This window comes from Tursiops truncatus, chromosome 3 (genome assembly GCF_011762595.2).
Source record: "Tursiops truncatus isolate mTurTru1 chromosome 3, mTurTru1.mat.Y, whole genome shotgun sequence".
Lineage (NCBI taxonomy): Eukaryota > Metazoa > Chordata > Mammalia > Artiodactyla > Delphinidae > Tursiops > Tursiops truncatus.
This window is the reverse complement of record NC_047036.1, coordinates 66,662,024-66,685,516: the sequence shown is the minus strand read 5'-3', so window position 1 is coordinate 66,685,516 and position 23,493 is coordinate 66,662,024. Positions and strand designations below refer to the sequence as shown.

Sequence of the window (23,493 nt, the reverse complement as noted above, 5' to 3'; positions counted from 1 at the left end):
GTAGATTTATAAACCAGTCAGACTTCAATTTATTTTTACTTTTACTTATGAGGACATCTGGTTTTACAAAGGTGTTCTTTTCTCTCTTTCCTCTTATGTAATGAAGCTTGTTGTGCCTACCAGTTTTGTCTGCGTACTATTTTAATATTTTAGTTATATGCAGCATGCTACTTCATTATAGTGACACTTCTTTGGCAGTAATATATTCTAGTTATTGTGGTCTAGAAAGTTTCAGAAACATCCAACACTTTTATTTGTCACCAAAATATGCAAGATTGTAAGGCTGAAGTATTGTTTTATTTTAATTATGTCTTCTGAATATTTATGTATTTAGTAACTTATGCACTTACTTTTCTATATGCCACTACTTTTAATTCATAACACATCTTAATGAGGAGTAATTAAATGGGAAAAACGAATTTGCCAAAAAGACTTCAAAAGAATTAAAAATACTCATCATCTTCTAGATCGTTCTCTCCACAGGCCTCCTTACAGAGATCACACAGATTGGCAGCTCTGCCACTGTCAGCGACACTGAGTTATATGATGTGGGCAGAATGGAAGCGGTCCAAGAAATTGATTTTAGGAAAACATAGAAGCAGGCTTTGTAATTTTAAAACTAGTTGAATGTGCAGAATGTGAATATTCAAGAAAATAGAGTTTAAGTAAATAATTCCAGAAACTGTGTAACTCTGTGAGTGTGTGTGTGTGTGTGTGTGAGTGTGTGTGTTTAATTGAAAAGCTTGAGTGTCTTATCCCCCCACAATCACCAACCCCTTTCTTCATCTTGATTCTTCATGGTAGTTTGGATGTTATTTACTGGGCACCTTATTTCACATGTGGATTGTATGTAAAGCTGTTTTAGAGTCAATGATGTAATTCCCCCACTTCGTTTTAAAGGAAGAAGTAAAGGGTTATACTGAGATTCTTGTCAAATACTCTTCAACTTTTTATTAGAATCAAATGGTAAAAAAGATATTTTCAGAGGTTTATTAAGAATCCTCTATTCTTTCTTCATGTAAGGAAACTTATAGAAAAATTGTGGATCATGGTTAATTTCTGGAACAAAAATTTTGGTAAGGGTGGCACTGGAGAAGGAGGGCGTCCAACTGTGTTGACTTCTCTTTCTGTCTCTGACATGTGCTGATGGTGTTCTGGTGTCTCAAATGAATATAATGAAGATGTTATCTAGTGGATGCTCGATTTGAAAAAAGGAATAACTTTTCCTGAAGCTTTCCTAAACAGACTCTGGTACTGAACTTATTGCTGTCTCAGGGAATATGCTCTCCTGTAACTTTAGTGAACAGTCAGAAGAAACGATTTTGTGTGTGGGGCTGCCACCCTCCCCAGAGGGCCATCTTTAAGTCCAAGGGACTGTAGTAAGAGGCTGGTTTCCAAGTGCTTAAAAAGCTATTTTATTAACAACCTTGTAATAGTGTAAAGTATTACACTGTTAAAATAAATAGTGAACATTTTAGTGAAGTTGTTTGGGAAAAGGATGCCCCAATGGATTATCTTCCTCTTGCTTCCATGTTTCCACCTAATTTTTAGTTATTCAGTTACTTATGTAAATTTAGCCTTTCATGATGGCAAACTGAACATACATATTTACCAACCCTTTATTCTCAGATCCTCAGATCTCTTGGAAGTGACAGTGAAGATTTTTGTTAAGGGATAGGATTTTAATGGTACAAAAATAGTGAGATGGGACTATTAGCACCCCAGTGATTTTAGACATTTCTAGATGATGGAATGTGGGAACGAATAATGTTAATAGAGAAGGGGGCCAAGAACCTACATCCTTGAAGGGGAAAAGTCTGAAATAGTGTCAAAGGTTATTTTTCTTTTAGGGGAAGAGTGCAGGCTAGGAGTCACCTGGAGTCAGCTGGTACAGAGAGATGAGTGGACAGAAGGCAGGTTCGTTCATTAAGAACCATCTTTGCAGCAGCGACCCCAGCGACCCTTTGATTTCCCACCACCCCATATACAAAGCATAATTTCCGAGTCTAAAACTGGGAGATTGCTGTCTAAAAACTTTAATCAGAATTTCCTTGGGGAGAGCTTGGGTTCCTAGCGTGGAAGTAGGTATCACTGAATAAAACCTTTTTCATTCGGTAAATGGAGGGGGCCTTGCTGCCTGCTTCCTTACGTTCCCGCGTGCTTAGAGTTTCCAGTCAGTCGCTCCATGTAGGAGGGAAGACTTGGTAAAAATAAACTTATAAAGAGGTTGAAGAAGCCACACCAGTTAAGTTTATTAATCAATCTAGTTTTTCATTCGGAAAAGTAGTCAATCACTGAAGTCAACTACGCAAAACAGAAGATCCAAAATGAGCACATAGAATAACTGATACAAGACGAAGCAAGCGTGATCCATGGATCAGCGAGACCTTTTTAAAACGTCTTAATTAGAAACATAAAGAAAATATAATATTCATAAAACTAGAAAATGTCGCATTGAAAAAACATTATGCATATGAAAACTATGATTGGACAAAAATTAATGCAGTACAAGAATAAAGTTGGAGAAGTCTTGCAAAACTTAGATCAAAATATAAAGAAATGAAAAACATGAGATATATGTTTAGCAAACATGGAGAATCTATTTAAGAAACTGAACATAGGACTAATTTTGTAGATCCAGGGAAAATAGAGAAATTGGAGGTAATAACAAGTCTTCATATTGAATTAAGAGGTACCAACACAGTGAACACAAATCAAGATGTATCCAGATAAATTTTAATGAAATCTGCATATGGAGAAAATCCCCAAATCCCTAAGAGGGGTAACATGTTAACTCTAAAGACACAAAAATTACACTGACTTCAAACTTCTCAGACAGCGACAGTTTATATTAGAATTTAATGAAAAAATGAATGTACCTTTACATTTCTGGGGATACATGAATTTGAACTTAGACTTCTGTTACCAGCCAGATTTTATTCAGGTGCCGGGACAATAAGACAAAGGCACAAAATAATATTTTCCTTACTCTTTTCATGAAAATTACCTGAAGATGTTCTCTGGCAAATGAAAAGTGGATATGAAAAAGAAACAGCCTCCAAGAAAGTATAAAAGGAAAGAAAGGGAGCGAGGAAAAGAAGTGCCAGCAGGTAGCTCGCAGCATACCTGGAAAGCAGTCAGCCCAACTCAGACCAAGAAACCAGAGGGCTCCACAAGAACGTCTTCAAGAAGCATGGGAATAAATTTCAATCAACATATGGAAAGATTGTGATCATATGGTGAATACCTTTATACTTCTTGCAACAAGAAGAACAATTAAATGTTCCAGAAAAAATGAGAGAAAAAAACCTCTGTAAATATGAAGCATTTGAATGAGACATGATTTTAAACAGTTCATAAAATATATCAAAAGGAAGTAGATTTGTGCCTCCATAGTGTGGTACATTTTTGGTGAGATACAGTAACATTTTTCTCCTTGGTTCTATAGTGAATAATATTTATATATCATCATGTTATTGCAAATGCTCTTTATTTTCTAGTTCTTACAATTAATTATACACAAGACATTGGAGAATTAATATACAACAGTCGGCATTATTGCCCCAATTCTTCATCCCTCCATATATCCTCACCCTTTGTCATATGTGACTTTGGATCTTCCTGTGAAGGAGGAATATATTTCTCTCATTCCTTGACTTTGAGTTTAGAGATGTGACTTGGTTTGGCTAACTGAATGAGCCTAGGCTTTAAGAGGTCTCGGATGTTTCACTTTCTTTTCTGAACTTCTGTTGTCACATGGATGAGGTCAAAAGACAGTTGCTATACCCTCAGCTTGGATCCCAGAATGGTCACACAGGGAGCAGACTTGAGCACAAATGTCAGTGAGGGGCTGAGCATGGCAGTATCTTTAGGTCAAAGCTGAGCTCCTCTGTGGAGCCCACCTGAGATCTCCTGACACCACCACCTCTCACGGGGAAATAAATATATGCATATTATGTGCCACGGAGGTTTGTGATTGTTACACAGACTAACTGTAGCTTTCATTGACTGACATACCACCATAAAACAGAACGTGTTGGAAAAACATAAATAACATTTTGGTAGTAAGAAAAACAGTGGGACTCTAGGGGCAGGAAAGAAATGTGAAAAGTGATGTATAGCTCTAATGTCTAAAGCTTATGCAGAAACAGCAGGTTTATATATATTGGTTAAGATTGTAAAAATAATGAATAGAAGAAGAAAAATAATTATTTAAGAAAATTTGGAAGGCACAGAGAATAAGAGGAGGTAATTTCTGGAGATCATTTTCTCACTTGTATAATGAGTTACTATTGATATTGAATAGGCTAGAATAACATAAAAGCCATGGACTAAATAATTGTACACCTGCAAAATTATGTATATATAATATATATATATTGTATATATAATATATACATGGCAGGTAGATAAAAATAAAGTGTCTATTGTATTTAACTATGTATAACTACAATAACCTCTAAATTTCTTTAAGATATGAACTTAGTATACTTTAGTGGTAGTACCTATAAAGAGATCTACAGATTTCAAAAATATATTTGTATATTCAGTGTAATAGATTTCGTCAGTAGATTTTGGTTGTTCTCTACCTCTGCGTGACTTAACCAAAATACTTTAAATATTGTGGTACTTTGTGGATGGATTCTACTTTGGGAAAATATTAACATCACTTCTGAAGATAACTCTGTAGTACATTTAACTGAGACTACATAAGCCTTACTTTATCCTCTGAAACAGAAGGAGATTTAACGAGGGTAGGGAAGTAAGTTTTGCTGTGTAAGCTTAAATCATTATGCGCAGGGCCAAATTAAACAACTAAGTTAAGTAGATGGGGTTACACTTATACTTATTATTAACATATTTAGTTCAATTCACAAGTCATTGGATTTTATTAAAAGGAGCTAAACTCTTTTTCTGCGTTAATCTGATAATAGAATAATACAGCAATGCAGTTTCTAATCAGACCCACTCCTCTCTGACATGGGACCATTTGTTAAAGTGCTTGTTATGGAAATAGCCAATTATTTCAATCAGGTTCATTGCAGATGATGGAAACTGTTGCCTTGAAGGCTTACTTTTAAAATGTGAAATTACATAGTAAGTAATTAATGGCATTGAGATTTCCATCTTACTGTATATTAAAAAGAAATTAATAATAAAAATCCTGTCAAATATGCATGTGTACATGTGTGTTAAAGTTATACCTCTCATATAGGAGGAGCAAAGAGAACTAGAAGAGTTATTTCATGCTTTTTATATGAAAATTACAACTTCTTAAATAGATCCTAAGAATGCAGGAAACATACATATCAATATACTTTATGAACTTACTGCAGAAAAATTTCTGGGAAATAAGAACTATTAGGGTAGATATGGGTAACATCAGTTATAGTTTAATAATCTTCAGTATTCTGATAGTCAGCCATAGCAGAAGTAAATCCAATCTAAAACCAAAAATATATGAGTAATAGAAAATTTTGCAGTTATGTTACTTTTTTTCCATTCGTCTTCATTTAAGGCTTCCTGCAAAGCCTTTCTTGAGTAATGAAAATAACCTGCAAAGCAGGAGGTGAACTACTGTGAAAAAATTAGTATTTTTGTCATTTTTATGAGTACAGCTCCTTCTGGTAGTATGTTTTATTAAACTACTCAATCTTGGGCTTCCCTGGTGGCGCAGTGGTTGAGAATCCGCCTGCCGATGCAGGGGACACGGGTTCGTGCCCGGGTCCGGGAAGATCCCACATGCCACAGAGCGGCTGGGCCCGTGAGCCATGGCCACTGGGCCTGCGCGTCCGGAGCCTGTGCTCCGCAGCGGGAGAGGCCACAACAGTGAGAGGCCCGCGTACCGGAAAAAAAAAGAAGAGGCATGGAAAGGCTCTCAAGTGCTGGCGTTGTTCTTGTGCTTGACCTTGGTGACTGTTAAACAGGTTGTCTCTTAACAATAATTCATTTAACTCTATTAGTTTGTGTACTTTTCTATGTGTATGCTATCTTGCAAATAATGATCTTAAAAAATGTGGATTTTCCTCTTTGAAAAATAAGAATTTCAGCTGACATGTATAAAATAGATCCATGTCCTCTGTAAAGAAAGAAACAAAAATAAATGTATTCTTTTCATCAGAATGTAAAGTTAAGAGTCAAGTATAAAAGAATGTAAGAGCCAAAGACATCCGTTTCTAAACAGACAAGCAGTTGTGGCTTTTAGGAATAAAATTAGAACAGATGCCCATTAAGCCCAAACTACTTAAGAGTTTGAGAAAAATTACTAAAAGGAATAAAGGAATTAGGGGGAAAAAGTGTTCCAGACTAAGATTTTAGGACTGGAGTCTTTGACCTAGAGCAGTAATACTAATATTACTAGAACATTTTTTTTTTTTTTTTTAAGATTTAATGCTTTATTGCTCTTGATGATAAATCACAATATGCTTTAGAAATAAAGTTAATTTAATGGAAAATAGGAATATACGCACCAAACCATAAAACTGCATTTAATTAAATCAAGAGAAACACTTCATCGCATACAATCACTGTGTCCTCCTGCCTTCCCCTCAGCGCTGTGATCACACCCGAAATTCTTTCTTCAGTTGCCAGACACTGTGACTTTCTGTAGGACATCATGAAAAAGTACTAGAACATTTTAAACATTTTGAGATCAAGGGCTGTGTATTCTGGCTTCTCTGTCCTCCTCAGCACATAGAGTGGTACCTTGAAGGCAAGTATGAAGTAAAGGTGAAGGAGAATTCATATTTTCTAGTGGTGGTCAAGTTAACTGGTGAAAAGCATAGATTCCTGAGACAAATTATCTGGCTTTTAATTTCAGTTTCAGCATCTGTGTGACTCTGACATATTATTTATATTTTCAATGTCTCAATTCACTCATCTGGAAAACAGTTACGATAATAGTAGCTCAAAGGGTGTGATGATATATACAAAATGTTTAAAACAAGGTTTAGCTCATAGTACAAGTGGGTGGATTTGCTAATTGTTGTCAATCAGTTGTCATCCTGATGAGCTGTTTGTCCATACTTAATATGTTATAGAGTTATTTTTAAGAAATTAATTCTGAACTAAGTGAAATTATTTTTCTGTAATATGAAATGTAACTGTGTATCATTGCCTGTTATTTAAATGTGGCATTGCTTGTATGCTTTAAGCGGCTCATCATTTTTCGTATAAGTTACTGTCTCTGTGTTTTTTTTTTTTTTAAATTACTGTCATTGAAGAGAAAAATAATTCAACCTGGTGAATTGTTAAGTTTTAATTTATTCCCTTAAAAGCCTCTCTTGATAAAAAATACATCCCGAAATGATATACTGGTGTTAAGTCCTTCTACTTACAACTTGCATATGAAGTGAAATAAGTGATTACTGTAAGTTTCATGCATACTATATATTCCAAACCATTATGAATTAATTTGCTGATAGGAGTGCCAATTTTCCCCCAGTTCTTTTATTCCTCTTAGTAATTTTTCTCAAAATCTTAAGTGATTTTGGCTTAATGGGCATCTGTTCTAATTTTATTCCTAAAATCCATAACTGCTTGTCTATTTAGAAATGGATTACCTTGGCTCTTACATAGCTGAAGTATTGATATGTATACAAGTATAACTATATAAATAATACATTGAAGCTTATATACAGGTAAACTCTAAAGATTATGAACTGCTTTGCAAGCAACGAAGTTTAGTTTGAGCAAAAGCCTGAGGAGGACTCATTTGTCAATAAAGATTTTCTACTGTAGTTAGTTTTCCTTGGGGTCTGCTGAATATACAGAATGGAAAGCATGACCATATGCTGAAATTAAAGTGCTTATATAAAAGGAAAGAAAGAAAATATGGAGAAATCATATTCTAGTTGACTATTCAAATAGGATTCCCAGATAAAATACGGGATGGCCAGGTAAATTTGAATTGCAGATAAAATTTTTTTTTTATAAAGTATGAGCCAAATATTGCATGGGTATCTTGTATTTCTATTTGCTGAATCTGGCAACCCTAAATATTAGGAAGTCTGTATGCATTTCAAACCAAGCCACATGTTTAAAGATACATGCTGTAGTCATCATGTTGTATGTATGATCTGAGTGATACAGACTCAACATAAACTGCCCTTCCAACTCTTTGAATTATTTTTCCAAATGTTACCAGTAATGAAATTCTAGAGTAAATGAGCTTTCTAAACCACAGATCTATTCAATCCCATGCCCCCTTTCCACACTTCTTGAATTCTCTATTAACTTCTCAGTGTCCAAGGACTAAAGTTCAAACTCCTTAATTTGATTTGTAAGGCCATAAAAATCTGGTCCCAGACTACCTAGTAACCACCATCCATAGTAGTTCCACATAGTCCCTGTGCATATCCAGACATTTAAAAGTGCTCAGTTCTCTCTGAAAACATTGTGTCCTTTTATGTTCCAATTATAGAAGGTGAGACTTCTTAGAACAGTTGCAACTATCCCTGTTCACTGATGTATCCAATCATATATTCAGTATTTTAGAACCTGATTCATGGAAGGTGCTCATCAAAGTTTTAATGAATGAATGAGTGAGTGAATGGGTGTGTGAAAGCAACCATGTGAATCCTAGCTATGCTTCCCATGTGAATCCCATCTCATTTTAGCCAGTTATGGATTTCTGATAACTCACTATAGAAAAAATCCAAAATAGTTGATCTTTAGTACTGACCATTAAAACTAGAGAGAACTACAAGAAAACTAATTTAACATGCATTTGACAGAATAGAGTGATTGATTTTGGATAAAGCATTATGAATATGCAAAAATATATAAATTATAACATACATAATAAAAGGACATATATGAGTTTTATACTTGGAGCACAGAACTATGGGACAATAAGGAATCACTCTCGGATATGTAGAATAATGAGATGCATATTAATTTAGAAAAATAACTTTACAGAGTAATTAGTTATGACTTGACATAACTCAGAAGCATTTTCCACAGTCAGATAGACACCTCTAAAATTCAACATTCTCTAGCCTGCTAGACTAATTTAGTTATTGCTGTCTGAAGTCTCTGAGAAACTGTGCGTTCATTCATTAGAGCACTTGTCACTTTGTACTGTAACTGATTATTTCCTCATCTATCTGCTGTACTATAAGAGTCTTGAGAAAAGTAAGGGTCCGTGATATATTAATCTTTGCATTCTTAGAACCTAGCAGAGAACTAAGGATGGGTGGATGGATAGATGGACTTCATACACAGAGGTTCTGTGCAGTGTTTGTTAACCCTGGCTACCTGGACTCCTATAAAACAATATTTATGCCTTCATTCCACCCAAGTCCATTTGAATTAGAATCTCTGGTGCGGAGGCTTTGCATTGGTATATTTTAAAAGTTCTAACTTTTAAAAGGAGCATTGTTCTAAATCCATTCTCCTTGATAGAACCCCTTTAGAAGTAGGCTGGTACATCTGCCCAAATCAGGGAACTCACTGTCACAGTACAGGTGATGATTCCCCAGGTCTCTGATATTCTCAGTTTTCTTACCAATCAATGAATATTTATTGCAGGTCAAGTTACTGTGCTGCATACCCCTAAGGTAATGTTCTTTGCAATTGTTTGCTCTTTGGTACAAATTTTACCAGAGGCATTGGTTCATTTTGGCTTCTACTGTGTTTTTTCATGTAGCTTTTATTTATGAATTTCTTCAAGGCCTCAAATATTTGAGTTATACCACCCTCTTGACTATCCCTCCCCTAACAGCTATTCCCTGGTTTTGGCTTTATAAGTATCTTGGAATAGCTGTCTTATCTTGCTGGCCAAATATCTAATTAAGACAACTAAAACCTTACTGAAATAATTTTAAACGGAGACATCCTAGAGAAGTGGGCTCTACCTGGATACCAATAACAAAGTTTCTTGCATTAAAATTGAGATCTCAAAATAAATGTGAGGATGCCAGGATACAGATGAGCATAGAGTATTATCTTTGTTAGGAAGAGGTGATGGTTAAATACCTCTTGGATATTTTTTGGCACTATTGTTCTTGGTAAATGAGGGTTATCAGTAAATTAGTATAAAAGGTTTGCCTGTGGTATGTTCTCATTGAAGAATGCTCATTTTAATTTGCTACTTTAAAATAAATTAGTAGCAATAGAACAAAAGGCCAGATCAAAACAGAGTTCAAGCACACAAGATTGAAAATATACTGACTTGCCCCCAAAATGATTGGGAAATCCTGTAGATAGTTCCGATTATGACATAATTAAATTCAATACCTGAGCGGGAGGACAGAATTCCTAGAAATATATCATAATTTTTTCAGCCTTAAAAGAGAAATTGAAAAACCATAAACTTTAGGTAAGAAAAAATATAAAAGGTTAAATTTTAAAAGGCAATCACTCACAGGAAGTCTGGGGAATATTTAATAGCTAATGGGGAGCCCAGGGAAGATGGGTTACAAAGGGTCAAAAGTAGCAGACTCTAGAAAATAAGCACTTGCGGGCTATTTAAGTCAATAACAATATCGCAGGAGGAAAGACAGCCCAAGAGAAGGGAATAAGGAAGCCAAGAAATTATATCTTTGCAAAGAAAAAAAAGGGCTTAGTTATGGTGTCCTTCTGATATATCAAAACAGGGGTGCTCAGCCTGAGAATTAGTTGTTCCTTTCTTGATGCTCATGGGACCTGGATATACTCGGGGATCAAAAGGAGGTAGTTTCACGAGTGAATTAAGTTGTCTTTTTTCCTCCACTCAAGAGGAGGTTACATGGATTTCTGTCCTTAAAAGGATTGGATGTCCTAGTCTAAATGGTGGTCAATATTCAAAATATTCTAGGCCAAGTTGGCAAAGTAAATGTAGTTGAACTACTGGGGCCAATTGGCATCCACCTCAGGAGTTCTAGAGAGACTCAAGGGTGAATTGGGACACTGATGGCCCAAGAGTGCAATGTGCAGTCATTCCTGTTCTGCAGATTACAAATGGGAGCCAGTTTGAAAATGAATTAATTAATTAGTTATTTAGTTAATCGATTAATTTTTAAAGTTTCCACAGGATGCCCTAGCAATTAGACTCCGCAAATCTCCATTTCCTCTCTGACCAGCTAGTGGAGTCTATAATGAAGAATGGGATTTCTGAATATTTAAATATAATGATCTGAAAAGAAGCAACATCATTTCTGTGGCAAGAAATCATACCCAGAGAAGGCACTGATAAAGGAACTAGCAAATATAATTTTGATTTTCAAAAACTCTTTGACAGCCTACTACTCCAAAGGCAGTTTCATGGGCTTTGGGGCTGTAATTTGCACAGTGATGGGTCTGACAAAGATCCAGAAAAAAAGACTAGGAGTAACTGAGCACTTCTCATGATGCACATGTGTATAAGTTCAAGAGTGCTCAGAATGATCTTAATGAATATATGTGTTTTTCAATTACTAGAGGAGGCTTCTCACAGTGACATCTCTAGAGGGTGCATGGGTTGACATTATTTCTGTTAGCAAAAAGCCAAGCCTAAGAGGGAAGACTACAGCACACCTTCCCAAATCTGTATAAGGTGGGCTAAGGGCAAAATAATGGTAAAGATAAAGAGACTAAATTATGCATATAATATGAATGAATCTATGTAACTATTTACAACAGAAGAAGTGCCTGGACATCCTTTTAGAGTACCTTTTGTTTCAAAGATATGCATGCTGTTGTGACCAACTATCTATTCTCTCATCTCTTCCTCTCCTCCCTTCCCTCCTTTGCTTTGCTTTGCTTTGCTTTGCTTTGCTTTTTAATTGCTTCACACACACACACACACACACACACACATACACACATCACGAGTTTGGATCTGGAAATCATGCTCAGCTCCTACCACTGTGCTTCAGTCAGCTAGAGGGTGGACAGCAAAGATTTATGTTTTCAGAGTAAGGAATCAGGACTCAGCTGGGTGTCTTAATTATAAAATCTAGCTTTGAATGATGTTATTTTTTAAAAACAATTCTCAGGAAGCAGTCATAGAACTAAAAACCTCAAAAAATGATAGCTATTATTATTATAAATGAACTATAAAAATGATCAAATATGGAAATTCCTATTTTGTATAGAACTGCAATGTCAAATTTTTCTTAGTTATAAAATAATTTATTATATCCCAGTATATTTGGAATAGATGAGGACTTTTTTCTGGAAATAATAATGTCATGATCTGTGACAGAGAAATATGTATGTGGTTTATTACAAAGAAGTTTAACTTTCATTTCATTATATTCTGTGAGTATTTATATCTAGTCTTTAATTAAACATGATTTATTCCAATTGAGGTCTGTTTCCATTTAAATTGCTTGCAGTGTTAATCACAGTGCAAATAGCCTTCACCGCTGAAAGAACTCTTGCATTACACTGATATATAAAGGCTTCTATGTAATTTGCATCTGTTATCTGAGCCTGCGTGTTACTAGATGTGTACATAGGCAGAAATGTTTTACTTATTTGCTACTATATTAAAGTATGTAACTCATTTAATATAATGTTTTTATTTTTATGAATTTAGATCAAGGTAGTTTTTTGGTTTAAAAAAATGCACAAACAGTAGAGGATCTTTTTTTTTTTTTTAATCACAAACTAAGTATGGCTAGAAAGCATTTTCATTTCAGCAAATGCAATTCCAGTTCATTCCTCCTCATGTTAACCTCTGGGTAAAGGTGTAACTATTTTTAGAAACAAATGTTCTTAATTTTAACTTCCATTGTTGATGATTGTAGAGCTGGTCTGATGAACAAATAGAAGTTCAAAGATCGATTAGTCTCAATTAAATTTACATTCTCATGTGTTAAGTACTACTTATCGTGTAAAAACTTAGGAGAAATGAGGAAGCAAAGAACAACGGTAACTGCATATCCTTAATAGTACATAAAATAACTCTTGATTGTTCTCACATCATCAACTATGCAAACTTCCTTCTATTAACATTTCAAAGCAGCAAGAGCTGGGTTTGATTTTACTCATGATATAGGTCAATATTAAAATGAGAAATCTTCAGGTAAGGTAATTCTCTTACCTGAGAATTAAAACATATGTTGTACCTCTTAGCATCAGATCCTGGGTGGGTCTCTGTCCAGCCTTCTTTCATTTATTTAAGTCCATCCCACATATGGCTTTTCTAAATCTTTCTAGGGTAAAGGGTATAGAGGCTACCCTCCCAGCTGGCTCCAAGCCTTCACTGCCAAAAGAGAATGGCCAGATCCCTCAGCTGGCACTAAGAGTTCATGGGAATCTGGTCCTACCTACCTCCTCAGACTTAGTTACCAGCACCCCCTTCCCACTCTCTCCTCCAGACAAACTGTGCTATTTGTGTACTTGAACACACCGTCATACCATGAACGCTTCTCTTCAAAGTTGTGACTCATTCTGGATCCCTGCTTGGAAATACAATACCCTCTTCATCCTGTTTTTATTAATCCTAATTAAAACTTTCCTTCAAATCCAAGATCAAATTCTATTTCCCTTATGTGCTCTTTTTCAGACATTAATTAATACTCAGTTTCTTCCCTATAAGTATATAAAAGAGTAGCTTTTTATGTCTAACTTTACAAAATAAGACAATGCATTCTTTAAGACATGAAGATTTAACTTCTTGTCAGGCTCTGACATATCTCACCTAAAACAAATTGTAGTAGATATGATACAGGGAAAGACATATTAAGCATGTTCCAAAGTAGCCAGTCATTGCCATTTCCTGACATTCATCTGGTAAGGAAATAAATAGCACAGTGACTTTTGTGCTGTTTTCAAAGTTTAATGAAAATATTTTGCATGTTAGTCCAATATAAATAAAAAGTGAATTTTTGTTAAGACAAAAAGAGCTAAATATCTCATCAGATGAGAAAATGAATGTGACATACTCTTCCTTCCCTCCTTTCTCTCCTTTCTCTCCTTCCTTCCTTCCTTCTTGCTTAAGAGTTTTAGTGTCAGATATTTGTGAGTCTATTATATAGTACACAGCTGTTTTTTAGAGGTGATCAGATTCTGATTTTATCCTGTTGTTTGATATTATAAAATGATCAAATTATTCAGATTCTTTCTGAACACAGTCATGAATTGTCTCTACTCTCAAACTGTAGAACTTGGCCAGACACCAAAAGGGATGGTTTTTTCAGAGAAAGTGGTCACCTGCCTAAAGAAATTTAGACCAAACTTTGCCATAAACTTAGAATGAAAGGATGACCAAATCTGCTTCCAGGAGGAGATGCTGTTTATAAGAAAGAAGTTAAAGGAAAGGGCAAAATAGAGGTTTTCTAGTATTTTGTCCTTGTTTGATATTGAGGGGGTAGTTTAATGATCATATTGTTTTAAGCACTATGAAAACCCAGGACTTCAGAATAACTTTTGATACGTTGTAGTGTATCCGAAGGCACATCACACATCTGAAATAATTTTTTTCAGATTGTTTGCACCACTATTTTGTTATAAATTTTATCAAGAAATATTTATTGGGCACTAGTGGTTTTCCAGATAGAGTGTGGCATTTGTGGAGGTACAAAGAACAGTGCAGGACGGGTGCTGCATTTGTAAACTTTACAGATTGACTAGGTGAAAGGGTGAAAGGCACATAAACAGACAGTCCCTAAGTAACACCATTTAGATATGTAAGGAGTTGTGGGAATAAGAGCAGAGCAGGATTTCAGTTGAGAGAGATGATAGGAAGGGAAAGTGATGGGGAGAGTGCATGTCCTCCAATTACTTTACTAGCTCCCACAGAACCTAGCTTGGTGCTGAGCTTAGACGAAATGATGTGTAAATATCAGTGATTGATATTTGACTGAATTAGTCTTTAATTCTTTTTTCATTCAAAATCCCATTTGTTGTCCCTGTTGTCCAAAATTAGTGTGGAAGTTATTATAATTTGCTGAATGTTTTCTATTTCGTATGATTTTGCATCAGGTATAATAATGATTCATAAAAGGTAAGTCCCTTTAGCCCTCCTAACTTTAGAAACCCTTGAATGAGATTAGGAAGTGATCATTTACATTTATTATACTTTGCATATAATGAGATTTACCTATTAACTCCAATTTACTTCTTGTCGCATTCATCAAAGGCAGACTATTTAGAAACTAAAACATCTCTGTCAGTTAGAATTTTAATGAATTAAGATGAAATGAGACAGTGTTAATTGGCAGTGGTTACTGCTGAGGAGGTTTCTAGATCTTGTGATACCAATTCATTTCTCTATCAGGGTTAATTTGTTTGATTTAATTCTAAGGATACGCTGAATATTTCCCCAAACTATTCATATTTATTTTCAGGATAGGAGAGTGGTTTAGTTCTGCTGGATTTGGATTCTCAATTCCATTTGAACTGGATTTATTTTGATTGCTAATAAATTGTTGATTGTAGGCACCATTTATATTATTGACTAGAGACATACACACACACAGCATTATTTAGACTTTTTTTTATTTGAAACGCCTAAAACCTTCTAATAACTGATCTTTTTTTCACCAATAATTCTCTTCCTCTCTTCTCTCTATTTTCCGCAGATATTAATGAATGTGAAGCTGAGCCTTGCAAAAATGGTGGAATATGCACAGACCTTGTTGCTAACTATTCCTGTGAGTGCCCAGGAGAATTCATGGGAAGAAATTGTCAATACAGTAAGTATTCATATATATATAAACCTTTATTTGCATAGCCTCCATTTATTATGGAATCTGGGCCAAAATCAATAATAATTTGCTTCCAGATTTCATAATGTATTGAAATGGCACATTTCATATTTGTTGTTGTGAATGTTATTAATGTGCATCTATTCTCCAGGATGGGTCTCACTTAGAACATGATAGGCATAGGAGTGGTTGCCTTGTGGTCTGAAAGGAGGTCAACAGTTCCTCAGAGACCCAAGTACATCTCTTCCATGAATCACATTTTGGCTTTTGAGTTGTGCATATGACCTAATTTTCTCCCAGAGTTGTTGCTCTGTTTCAAACAGTAAATTCAGAGCATTCTAACCAGATAACCTTTGTCCAGATAAAAGGTAGAGATTAATAAGGGTTCATGCTGAATTGGCCAACACATCAGTAAGAGTTTTACATGCTATTTATTTGTCTTCTTGAAAGCCTAAGACAGTAGGGTCTTGAGATGATGGATCAAATTATAGGATAATAATTTACCTGAAATGTTTGCAAAGAAGCACAAAGCACCCCACCTTCTCCAAAACAAATAAAAAACCTAGGGAGAGGTAGCAACAGGATTATAGTCAGTAAGAGGAGACTGGAATTGGGCACAAGTTCATGCTAACAAGAACAAGAGTCATGTAGCTTAATAATTGTTGGACACTTATAGAAACTTCATAGTGCTACTAGTTTGATGTATATAATGCTATTAGAGCATCATAACATTATGCAAATTCAAAAGGCAAATGCAAATAAGAATTCAGACATAGAAACTGAGACACATAGGCTATGTGGTTTGCTGGGTTCTCACAGTTAGTGACAGAACCAGGACTGGAAGGAATCTAGAATCAGGTCTTGTGATTCCCAGTTCAGTGTATTTTCCTCTAAACCAAGAATGATACCTCTTTGGATAGAGCTGAACAAGATAAACTTGAAAGCACCCTCCACCTCCACTCTGTCTCTTACGCGCGCGCGCGCACACACACACACACACACACACACACACACACACTCTTTCTCTCTCTCTCTCTCTCTCTAGCCAGAGTAACAATTTTATTTCTCACTTTCCCTCTCTCTCTTCCTCCTTGACAATGGTAATTTATAAAATAAAAGAAGGAAAATTATTGAAGAATTTATTTGGATTATGTATATAAACAAAATGGTGATCTGGAGATTCTCATTACCCTAGTCCTGAAAAACTTCATTAAAATAATGAAATTGTGAATATCAAAGAAATACCTTGGATGGGGAAAATATTTCTAAGCTTAAAAATAATTGAAGAAGGACATGGAGCATGAGTTAATAAAGGAAGCTTCAGGCATGGATGAATGGAAGGAAAGGACAGTATGAGTAAGCAGGTTGATCATACAACTGGATGACCAATAGCCACCCAGTCAACAAACCTAGCAACCTTCCTATAAAGCACCTAACTGCCTGCCCACTAAGTTGACTTAAATTTAGTTTCAACTGGTCCTTGGCCCACCCAGGCCCAGCTCTTGCAACTTTTTTCTTTTGGTTCATGGGACCTGAATATGGCTGCCTAATCAGCCTTTGCCCCCTGTACTGACCAAGGAGCAACTAGACAGCCAGTTGGTTTCTTACCTATTGAAAATGGAAAGAGACCTTGATGTGAGCTAGAAATTGAAACCAATGACTAAAGCCTATTCATCCTTCCATCAGAGATTTTACTGAGGTCACCACATCCGAAAATACCCTTGAAAAGAAAGAAACCTTATAGGTTAGGAAGGATGTATTGAAATAGACTTTCAACTTCATGGCCGTAAGTTTGCATCTAGTGTCTTTGCTATTGCGTTTAATGAAATTCTTTGTTTTTCTCTGACTTGGTTTTATATTTGTAAAATATTTATATGTAAATCCAGACTGCTCTCTGAACATGCATGTGATAGTGAGGTGCCTCCCTTAACCTATCGTATGCTCTAACATTCTACTGTTCCCCCTGTTCATCTCTGTGCCCTGACAGATATTGGAACAGGTCCCCTAAGGTACAATCTAAAATATGTTCCTCTTGGGGTATTTGTTTCTATTGCATTGATTTATAAGAGTATGTAATAAATTCAGGATTCTGATTCTTCCCATTGTCTAGGTTTCTGAGGCTATGGTTTTGCTTTTTATTCTGTGGCTTTTTAGAACGTTTAGAAAATCCACAGTAGGAAAGTGCATCTTGCCACAGTGATGATTTAGTGATATGCATTGAGAACGTAGAACATTCACTCACTACATGGCATATAGAAGCACCTGCAGGTTACAGGTAATGCTAGCGCCCAGCTAATTGAGTTTAGGATCTTAGGAGTTGACATTACATAGATTATAACCAATTTGCGTACTTCTACTCTGAAGTAAGATTGATGAACTTTCTTTGGGCTTTGTATGCTCTCCCACAGGGGTCCACTAGGTCAACTTACACCTGCAATAATGGGAGAGAAGCCATTTGTTTCAGCAGATATTTCATGTGAGAGAGGGAAAGAAGAATGATGGAGACTAACTGCTGGGGGGTTAGAGGACACCCATACCGAAGTGTCGTTTTCCTTGTGTTCACATTCAAGCTTTCAGTCTAATTTGGGGCTGCTGCACTTACATTTGCCTCACTTGTACCACTTCTTTCTTATTTGTACTGATGGGTTAATTAAGTTTTAGTATATTTTGCAATGGGGTTATGCAAATGGATTTGAAATAAGAGGTAGACAGGGATCTGTTTCTCATTTTAGGCCATTACTCCATGCAGACATCTTGATAGTTTATCTGAGATCACTTATTTATTTCTCACTCATTTCAAATAATCAACAGACATATAAATGCTATGATCTGACCAACTACTACTACTAATGAGCCTTGAAAATATAAAAGTGGTAATTTTGGAGGTTGCTTTTTAGGTTGCTTTTTACAGGGTGTAGACAGACTGATCTTGATATCTGTCTACTTATCACCAAAAGATTTGTTTTTCTCAGATCTTAACCTGTTCTCTGCATTTTTCTCATATTTACCGTACCTTCAATTTTAATCAATTTATTATTACTACCTTTATCAGTGTAATTAAATGAAATATTTTTAATATTAATGATATTCTACATTTTAAAAACCTAAGTATATTTATTCATTTTCAGTTAAACCATTAAAGGTAAGATGTGTATGCTGAGATGCTACTTTAATATTATTTTTTTAATTATGTGACTTCTTTATTTATAATGTATGTCTTTAATTAATATAGCTATTAAGTACTTTTACTTTGTAAGGAATAAATTTATATTTAACCCTATCTATTATAACACAATGCCTATGTGGTAATAATTATTACATGTATCAATCACCTATTAAACATTTTCAGTAACAATATAATTATTTCAGATGTTAACAACAAATGTTTTAATACTTGGCAAAGGATCTGCCTGTAATTTTCACACTAATTATTTCCTAATTAATATTTACAGATGAGTTAAGGCAATAATACATCTGATTTATATAATTTCAGTTTAGATTTCCATATACAGTTCATACAACTTATCATTGACTCTGAGAAATCTCAGTTATTTTTTAGTTTTATTCTTCATTTTTTATTACAGGGGGTTTAAGTTTGATTATTTTTAATTTTAATTGAAGTTACTTTTTTTTTTTTTTTTTTTTGTTGTACACGGGCCTCTCACTGTTGTGGCCTCTCCCGTTGCGGAGCACAGGCTCCGGACGCGCAGGCTCAGCGGCCATGGCTCACGGGCCCAGCCGCTCCGCGGCATGTGGGATCCTCCCGGACCGGGGCACGAACCCGTGTCCCCTGCATCGGCAGGCAGACTCTCAACCACTGCGCCACCAGGGAAGGCCCTGAAGTTACTTTTGATTGATACGTGAAAATCGTTTAGATGTTTCCGTAATATCTATTACAGTATTACAGATACTCTTCTAATTTAAGTTCTAATTTATATTCCTTTGTCACTTTTAAATGATATAAGTTCAAGTGTTCAGATAGCCATTTTCATAAACAGCTTGAAAGGACAATGATGATGAAATGGAATGAGAAACCTATATATCAACCATTTAGTAAAATATCTAGGTCAATACATTTTGTAAAAAAGCAAATAATTGCATAAATAAATAAGTAGACAAAAGGATTTTGAGTTATCTAAAAAGTTAAATCTAGTTTAGTCCCCTTTTTCTTTTGTTATAATTTTGTGAAATTTTAAATTTTTAAACAACTGCCTATCTTTAGTAACTGACTGTGTGTATTGAGAACAAATTATGTAGAAGTCAGCTTTAATGCCTTGCATACCATGTTTTACAAGTACCTGAATTTAGGAAATCCAGTGGCATTAACATAATTTTTAATAAACAAATATTGTTAATTCAACCAAAACCATTATAGGAGATAGGAGTTGCTTTAGTTTTTGAAAAATATGACATCATAACATACTTCTGAACCACAAACACCTAAGTTCATTTCTTTATGTTTTCATGTTTACAATTATTGTAAACTGTCACTGTTATTTGATCAAGTACTTTAGTGAATGATGAACAGGAACTAACAGTGGAAAAATAATTTCAGTATTTTCTTATCTAATATAGATGGTCAGAGATTATAGTTTTATCCTATCTAACACTAAATTTCTACTCTGCTATATCCAGCTATGACATAGATCCAAAAGCAAAATATAAGAGATTCTGATTAAAATAAAGTTTTAAAAATAAAAGGTATTTATGAGGAAGTAAAGATTAGAATTAAGACACATAAATTTAATGAGAAAATTGTGTTAAGTCCAGTGTTAAAACATACTGAATGTATATAATTATGTGTTCAATAAATAAACTAGCCACAAATATTTATTGAGTTTTTCATAACTATGTACAGAATTTTCAGAACATGTATTAATGAATTAATTCATTCACCAAATTGGATCCAACACTAGCCACCCCTTAGAGCTGGGGCAACAATGGCGGTTAAATTCAGTTCCTATTCTCATGGAGTATAGAAATTAGTGGGGGAGAAAAACAGGAATTACATAATGTCTAATTACAAAACATGATAAGTACCATGAATGAAAAGAAGAGAGAGCCATGACAGGGGTGCCTGTTCTGTTTTGGGGAGTTTAAGGAAGTAACATTTGAACTGAGGCCAGAAGCACATATAGTAGGTACCAAACAGGCGGCAGGCTATGAAAATTTTACAAAAAGGACAGTATGCTCAAGGATAAACAGACCCTTTGTCCTTAAGAATCTTAATATTAAGTGGATGAGCTCTGATTGCTGTATGATAATCATATGATGAGGTGTTTAGAATGATCACTTACCTTTTAGGCTTTGACAATATGGGGTCAACACTAGTTGATGGCAAGCATATTTATATATTAATAATCCATCTCATAAACTATCTTTTTATGCATCTACAAGGGATTTTTAAAACACCAAAATAGACTTTAACTTTTGCAAGTGTAACAAGAAATCAAAAAAACAAAGAAGAATAATCATTAATGCTCATTCTAGTTTTATTCCAGATAAAAAATAGCTGCTCTGTTTTAGAATTTTGAAATGGTGATTTGCAACAATTTTTATCTTTGAATGCATTGCCTAATATCAATGTAAGATTACTTTCCTTGAATACATAGGATAAGAATTAATCCAGAACTCCAATAGGACAAGAGAAGGACAGCTTACCTCAGGCTGTCACCTTTTGTGAACATAAAAAAAAGAAAGAAAGAAATCGACTATGGGTTGATGAAAGTTTTATATTCAGGATTAATTGTATAATGTTAATCCAATATACACAATATTTAAAAATCTACTCATAAATATATAGAGATATAAGTGGAAATAACCATAACTGTAAATACTTGAGTATAGATAATTATTTTACTTAATTTCTCACATTCTTTTTAAAGACATGACAATAAGTACAAAAAACCCAGAATACTGTGTAAGAATATCAATAGCCCTCAAGGAAAGAAGTGATTCCAACATTACTGCAGTATGAAGTCTTTGCAACAATAAACACAAAAAATTGACTCAATGACAAACTGAATTGGACTTTCTGTGTCTGACACGGAAGTTCCAGCTTCAATCAGTTGCCTCTGGGTATATTTTTCCAAATGTTGCCCAACAGTTTTGTTCAGACATATCACACTTTGAAAGTTCACCTGCTGTACGTTAAAGTGATAATCTAAAAGGAAAGACAGAAAAAATATCTGCAGAATGCTCAAATAGACCCCCTAGGACATACTAAATACATCTAACAAATTGAATCAGATTCTTATTAACTGTATTTTGTATTTGATTACAAATAATTACTGAAACATTCAGTAAGACCTTCTTGTTTTTCAAATTATGTAACATTCCCATTATGCACTAACCTGCATATGTCCAGGGATTAAAATTTAGTTTTGCATTTATTCTCCAGGCTAAAACTCATTTTAATATATCCTATCTCAGAAACCAAGTAAGATAAAGTATGCAGAGATCAGGAGAGGAGTTTGGGAGCAGTATAACTTGATTTCAGCTTCATAACATTTAGAACGGCAGTGTATGATTGAGAAATGTTGTATTTTTCTCAGACTGTAAATATCAATCTTTTCAACCATCACCCCATCCTCACCCTTGACAAAAAAATAAAGGTAGAACTCAAATAAAATATTACACTATAGAATACCAAAAATCTCTCTATAAGGAAACTGCTAGAAAAGAAGTCATCCTAGGACTTGAAAGTTGAAACATGGTTAAAATGTAATTTGTGGGCTAGTCACTATTCTTTACATGTGTTGCCATGGCATTTTGGGGTACTTAGGTGAAATTTGGGGTCTGAATATCAAAGTGAGGCTGAAATCGTGGTTTCATAATGAGGAAATTACAAGCACAAATCACTGGTTTCTGCTTTTATCAGAGTCACTGAACAGCAGAGATAAATAATGCTTTTTTCAAATAGGAGAAAGAAAAGAACATAGATGGTTTCTGATCTTTTACCAAATGTGCACAGTTTTCCAGGATTTCCTGAAATCCCAAGGGTTTCAAATAGTAGCAGTAAAATTTTACTGGCACCCAAGGAGCTGAGTTGAGCGGGACACCAATCCCAGCATGCCCCTTGCTGCAGTTGTCAGCTACATAAGCAGACTTGGAAGTGATAGCTTCCAGCAGCATGTAACACAAAGAGCCTCGTACATGTTTTGAGTCTCATCTTCAAAGCATTCTTCTTCACGTGAAGGAGAAGGGCCCAACAGATTTCTTTCCTGCATAGGCATATTGAATTATAGGTGCACTGGCACATCCTGGTAAGCTAGGACAGCTAGTTAATTAAAATGTGGGTGATAACTCAGGGAAGCATAGTGTAACAAAGACTCAGATTCAAGAATCAGATGAGAATGGTGAAGTGGTAAGATTGAATGTTAGTGCCAACGGAGATATTCAAAAGAATAAAGAATATAAGATTACTAAAGATAGAATTTAAGATAAAGAAGTTCTATCTGCAAAGGGACAAAAAATAAAAGAGTGATTAGAGAAACTGAGAATCAAGACTTAGAGAGGGCAAAGAAAATAGTGTTTCCAAAACAGGGAACTGGTCAAAGAAATGGATACCTAAGAAAAGACTTTTTAATTTGGATTCTGAAATCATTATTAGTCCTTAAATAATTGTGGTGGGTGGTAAAGAGAATGCCAGATTGCAGCTCTCCCAGATCAAGCAGGTGCTGAGGAAGAAATAATAGCCACAGACCACTCCTCCCAGATTGTAGTGCGCTGGACTTTAAGCATATCTTAAAACTCAGAGAGCCATTAAGGTGACCAAGGACCTAAAAATATATTTCATAATAGTTACCTTAACAGCTTTATCTGGTCAATAGTACACATTGTTTTTAGAGCTCTAAAGGGAATGGACACATAAAGT

The 23,493-nt window shown here is 35.0% G+C and overlaps 1 protein-coding gene across 3 annotated transcripts in view; it reads left to right on the top strand.

Moving 5' to 3' along the window:
• The window catches only part of EDIL3 (EGF like repeats and discoidin domains 3), a 429,794-nt gene that overhangs the window by 225,210 nt on the left and 181,091 nt on the right, over positions 1–23,493 (top strand). For all 3 annotated transcript variants that reach the window (XM_019929732.3, XM_073802274.1, XM_019929733.3), the window contains one exon: positions 15,492–15,605. In XM_019929732.3, the coding sequence (XP_019785291.1) occupies positions 15,492–15,605 (114 nt within the window). The remainder of the gene's footprint in view (positions 1–15,491; positions 15,606–23,493) is intronic.